Consider the following 6,000-nt stretch of genomic DNA (forward strand, 5'->3'; position numbering starts at 1 on the left):
AAGGGACCCCTGCAGCCACCGCCATGCTCACTCCAAAGGTTCATTTCAACCTTCACCCTGCAACTTCTCTTGCAATGTGCAAGAGTCACTTGTATTTACACGTGAGCCAATGACAGAAAAACATTGATTTGGCTCTAAACACAGAGGGAAGTGGAGAGAAGAGGTTAAAAGAAAGTTTTCCATAATGAGCAGAGGGAATTTATCACTATAGCCTTTGCATTTTGCTAATGCCTTGCATTTCCAGCACCAAACCTGCAGGATCACACAGCAGCTTTCTAAACACGAAGAAATTGTGACCCATTTTAGTACTTATCTTCCTTAAATTAGCATCTCTCACTGCTGTTCACCAAGCCTCAGCCCCCATCAGCTGGGTTTCACTGCTGCTGTTGGGAGCCCAACATCAGCGAAGATAAAACTGCCAGGAGCCCCATGGAATCCTGGCTGACCTCAGGTAAGTCACTGAAATACTACCCAGCCCAGAAACATCATCCTGGGAGGCCAGCTAGAACTAAACTGATAGCCAACTGAGCAGCAGGGGTGACAGGAGTTTTTTTGGCATTTTGGCTCCTTTTTGGGGTTGGGAGGATTCCTGTGCATTCTGGAAATGCCAGTAAGATTTCTTTCTACTTAAAAAAGGCTTGAGATTCGCACATATAGAAAAAAATAAATCCAAATTTAAAAAAAAAATACACACACAAAAAAAGAACTTTAATTTTTTTTTTTATACTAAATTTAGCCACTACTGCCCTTGAGTATTGCCAAAGAGGTCACTGAAAGGGCATTGTGGCAGATCCCTTTAAGCCTGTGGCAAAAACCTAGTGGTCAGGCTTGAGGAGGGAATGTGCCAAGAACAACACAAAGCCCAAGAAACATCAGCAGATTTTCATACCAACCCACCCATGCATTAGGCTCTACAAACGATGCCCCAGTGACACAGTCATGGGGAGCTGTGCAACTGTTTGCTCTACAGAACAGACCTTGCATCAAAGCTGCTGTTGTGTACCTGGCAGAAATCCTGCTGTCTGAGAACTGAATTTTAAGCAAATAATCCCTGTTAGCTGGCACTGGGGGCAATAAAATCAAAAACAGAAAAAAAAAAGCAAACTTCACAAACACACTCACTCAGGCTACAACCTCATCCCTCACAATTCCCTGCTGATGAATGTCAGACCTACCAAAGAGATGGAGCTTTAAGCTCTGGGTGGCCCAAGCCCCCAGTGTACAAATTAAATGAGAATATTGTCATCTGACACCTGTTACCTTTGCTTACACTGCCAACTTTCCTGGAGTTCTGGTCTCTTATCAGCAACAGCCTCTAACACTATCAAAGAGCAGATTACCATTTCTTTTCACAAATATTAGTGCACTGCAGTTTTCAAATTAACAATTGAAGTATTGTTCCATGCAACATCAAAACCCCCACAAAACTTCATCTCCTACACCATTTGGCAAAGGGAGAGGGGAAAGGTGTCTTGAGACTTGTATTAAAATCTTTTTGATTCAGCAGGAAAACTGTTAATTTATTTATTTTAACTGGAAAATGAGGGTTATATATAAGGTCTAGGAACACCATTACAAGCTCATGATATGCAGGGCATCAGCCTGAACTATCATGGAGACCAAACAATCCCTCTAGGGACTGAACATGACACTGTAGATCTGCTGGAGTTGTTCAATCTCCTATTTCATATTCTTGCTTACTACACCCATTTACATCACATTAATTTTTTTAAAGTTATATCTACCCATTGCTTATGCACATTTGCAAGAATAAGAAGATAACGGTTAAAATGCTTACAATATCCTCCCCAAAACCCAAAGCATGAGAGTCAAAAGTCAACAAAAAAACTCAGTCTAGCTACATCTAGATCAAACCAAAGTTACAAGAAGCACAATTCCTTTTGATAGTCGCTCAAACATCATTTTTATAATAATTTTCTACCTTTCAACACTGGTTCAATATTTGATAACTCATGTTTCATCTCAACTGCCTGCTTTTCTCCCTTTTGGTGGAGGCCATCATCTCTTGCCATCAATGTTAAGTCACTCAGATGTGGCTGACCTCCCCTCTTAAACCTGTTACCTTCTTGCAAGTTTTTGACCATTAAATTAATTGCTAGGACTAGGCCAACTCCAAATCTGCACAACTCTGGACCAGCAGGGTCTGGAAAATGCATCTACCATTCCTCAGGCCAGCTGTACTCCTTTAAGACTCAGGCAGAGATTATGCCAGAGGCTGCATCAGTCCATCCAGCCACACAAGTGCACCATTAGCGTGCCCCCATGAAAACTGGGTTTCATTAGACATGATCGATTTTGCTGACTCCACTTGCCCTGAACAAGGTGGACATTTCAAACATCTCATATCATTTGCTCGCTCATTTCCCGCAAACACAAGCTGCAGAAAGGATGCATCATGTTTCAGACACAAAGCTTCTTTCAGAATAAAAGCAAAAGAACAGAAAAATTTATACACACTGCATAGACCAGCCTTTAAACACAGCCTATCATATTAATAACTAATTCCACACACAAAGACTTAGCATTGACAGCAGTGTTAATCTATAATTAACTTTTGGAGATTTTTGAATCCTGATCAAAGACATAGCACCCAGAACTAACTGCAGTTATCTGCAGTTGTCTTATCTGCATGTTTTGAACTCCTAAAATTTTACAGAGAGGAGACTCTACTATTATGTGGCTTGTTCTCTTAAGTACTTTTTCCATTCTCAACATGTCTCTTGAACCTAAATAATACCAAGGCAGAACACTCAGGTCAAATTTTGAAGTTCTTCACTCCCAGCACTCTTCAAGCACGGTTTTGGGCTGCCTTACTATGACTGTACAGGAACATCATAAGTGCACAGTGCAGATCACTTACTGCTAATCACAACTGGGAAACCGTGACAAAGTGGGGGGTAATCTGGGAAGGGCTGACAACTCAGTTCTCAAGGAGCTCTCCTGAAGGAACTGCTGCATACAGTAGACAAACACACATTCTTGCAGGATGAGAAATGCTGGTTTTCCTGAAAGTATGAAAACCATAAACTTCATTCAAATATTTCAAATAATCTTCAACCAGATACGCTTCTTTCCATAAGAGCGTAGTGGTGGTGAAATAGATTCAGTGTCAGCTTGAGACCAGCTGCCAGACTATAAGTTCATATAGGCACATATACTTTGATCCTCTCAGTTAGGGATTACTTTGTCCTCTTTTTTGTCTCTTTATGAAGTGAAGATTTGCTCATCTGCTACACTATCACAGAAATGAACCATCTAACTGCTACAAAAATACAGTCATCTGGAATTCTGGCATCCAAACCATAAAATTACTATGTTACTCTACTGAGAGCACAGCAAACAGCACTATACACCTACTTACAAAACTAACTTACTGTAAAATCCAGTTCCTTACCCCCTAAACATCACCACAGAAAATGTTCAGCAAATTTAAGTTAAAAGTAAGGTTTGACAGTGACCATACAAAACACTCAAAGCCCGTGGACACTGCTACTGTTTTCAACCACAGAATTTCCATATAAGAGAAACAATCTCAGTAATTGCAGCTACCTCAAGTCCATGCCAGTGGCATTTAGCACAACCACCGTATAAACACTAATAAATAAAACCACTGTGTCATTTTAACCCAGAATGCAGAGCTTTTGACACCAGGGACCAGTCAAAGTCTTGCTGCCCCTCTGCAATCGGTCTTTACACGGCCATAATCAGAGTTACTTTCTTTCCCTCCCATGCTTCCACAGATGGGCCACTTTTTTTTTTTAGAGTGAAATTTGCAATGATGTAACTTTTTCCGGGTGACTGTTGTGTGTCTCCCCTGTGCTTACAACTTCAATCCCTCCCAGGTTTACCATTACTGCCATCCCTTAATGCTGGGAGCCAGGATGCAGTCCACTGCCAGGAGTCACAGGGGCTACAGTTTTGGAACAAAACACAGCAAAATAATTACTTTTATTAATGCTGTGACACTGATGAACAAATGCTGCAAACACTTCTCATCTGAATGGCATTCCATGTCCCACTAAGAATCTCACTTTACTGTTCATGCCTTTACCTTAACCAGAGAAGTACTTGCAGCCACAGTCTCCTATATGCAAGTAGATTGCCATGTGCATTAACAGCTGTATATGAATGACAGCTGGTATGCAGCCACAGACATATCCTAAAGAATAATTTTTCTCTTTTTCCAGCCAGAATCTGAATATGTTTACTGTCTTCAAAACCATTTTCTTCAGGAATCAGGTGTGAAGGTGATAGGAAACTCAGTTACTTTTCTCCTCCCAGCATCTGAAATTCTCTATGAAAAAAAGTGATTTTAAAAATTTTCTCGGGAAGCACTTCAAGCCAATCAATGAACCGTTCACAATATCCCTTTTATTGCATGTTTCAGGACAGCCTGCCAGTCTGCATTTGCCAAAGCAAAACTTTCAGGATCAGAAGTGTAAAATGTCTCAGAAGGGCTAAGGGGGAGAAGCACACCCAAACTTCTTGGATCAATAAGGAAGAGGAAAGGGGAAGGGCACTGCTAGAAGCTCTCAGCCAATGATGGTCATACTGCCCAACAAACCAGTTGATTAAAAAGAAATCTGCAGCAACAAGAAAGTGGGGGGGGCAGGGGGGGAGGAGGTTTAGGAAAAAGGGCGGAGGGGAGGAAAGAGAGAAAGAAAAATTGAAAAAAAAAAAAAAAAAAAAAAAAAAGGAAGGGAAAAAACTCAAAGCCCAACAAGTTGCCCATGGAGGGAAAGCCAACTCTGCAACTGCCTTCACACGCACAGGCAGGGATTTCAACACGGGGCTGCGGCGCGGGCGGCCGTGGGGCTCAGCCCGCCGGGCCGGGCCGGCGCTGCCCGCACCCCGGGGCTCCGGGCACCGTCCCGCAGCCTCCCGGCGGGCGGAGGGGCCGCGGCGGCCGCGCTCCGCGGGCCCCTCGGAGCCTCGCCCGGCGCGGGGGGCGGCCCGCGGGGCACCGCCGGACGCCCCTGCGGCGGGGTCCCCTCGCACCGCCCTCCCCGCCGGGCCTGGAGGGCCGGGAAGCCTGGAGCTGGATTTCCAGCCCTCCGCGGCGGCTCGGCCCCGCCGCCCGCCCCGGGGCAGAGCCGGCACCGCCGGCCCGCGCGCCGCTCCGCCGGCCGGGCTCGGGCGGCTCCCGCACCGACACCCCCGGGGGCCGCCGGGCACCGGCGAACAAAGGGCCGAGGCCCGCCAGGCGCCCGCGGGGAGCCGCGGAGCGGCCGCGCTGGCCGCTGCGGAGGGGCCGAGCCCCGAGCCCCCCGCTCCCCGCGGCGGCGCCGGGCACACGCTCCCCGCTCCCCGCGGGCTCCGCCGCCGGCCGCCCCCGGCCCCGCTCCGCCGCTCCCCCCGGCGGGGCAGCCCGGACTTTCCCCCTCGCTTCCCTCCCCACTCCGGGAAGCGCCATATTGATCGCGGGCGCCGCTCCCCGCGCCCCTCACCTTGGCGATCGCCTTCTTGTACCGGGTCACCGCTTGCTGGATCAAGCTGAAAACTTTCATGTTCCCGTCCCCGCAGGGCACGACCACCCGCGTCCTCCCGAAGCACACCGTGACTTTCATCCTGCGCGGCCGGGGGGCTCCCGCGTCCCTCCGGCCCCGCACAGCCTTCCTCCTCCTCCTCCTCCTCCTCCTCCTCTTCCCCTCCGCCCTCCGCCACGGCCGCCCCCCGGCGGGGCGCGGCGCTCAGCCCCCGGCCGCCGCCGGGCTGCCGCTGCGGGCGCCCTGCCTGTGCCTCTGCCTGTGCCTGTGCCTCCGCCCCGGCTCCGCGGCCGGCGCGGCGAGGCGCGGGGAAGGGAGGGCAGCGCAGCACGGGGCCGGTGCTGCCTTCCCGAGGCCCGCGGCCGCTCACATGCCGCGGCGCTGCCCGCGGCCACCTGCTCGGCTCCTGCCCCGGCGCGCAGCGGCGGCGGGCGGGGCGGCGGCGCTGGCTCCCGCTCCGGAGGCGTGGGGCGGTGCGGCGGGGCGGGGGCAG

General features: G+C 49.4%; 1 protein-coding gene across 16 annotated transcripts in view; it reads right to left on the reverse strand.

The window, feature by feature from the left end:
* The window catches only part of PARD3 (par-3 family cell polarity regulator), a 440,327-nt gene extending 434,663 nt beyond the window's left edge, over nt 1–5,664 (reverse strand). For 13 of the 16 annotated variants that reach the window (XM_056483438.1, XM_056483439.1, XM_056483435.1 and 10 more), the window contains exon 1: nt 5,469–5,656. In XM_056483438.1, coding sequence (XP_056339413.1) covers nt 5,469–5,588 — 120 coding nt within the window. In that variant the 5' untranslated portion in view covers nt 5,589–5,656. Of the gene's footprint in view, nt 1–5,468 lie in introns of all 16 variants that reach the window. The other 3 variants (XM_056483433.1, XM_056483440.1, XM_056483426.1) reach the window with 2 other exon arrangements.
* Between the last annotated feature and the right edge of the window lie 336 nt (nt 5,665–6,000).

This window comes from Oenanthe melanoleuca, chromosome 2, assembly GCF_029582105.1.
Source record: "Oenanthe melanoleuca isolate GR-GAL-2019-014 chromosome 2, OMel1.0, whole genome shotgun sequence".
Taxonomy (NCBI): domain Eukaryota; kingdom Metazoa; phylum Chordata; class Aves; order Passeriformes; family Muscicapidae; genus Oenanthe; species Oenanthe melanoleuca.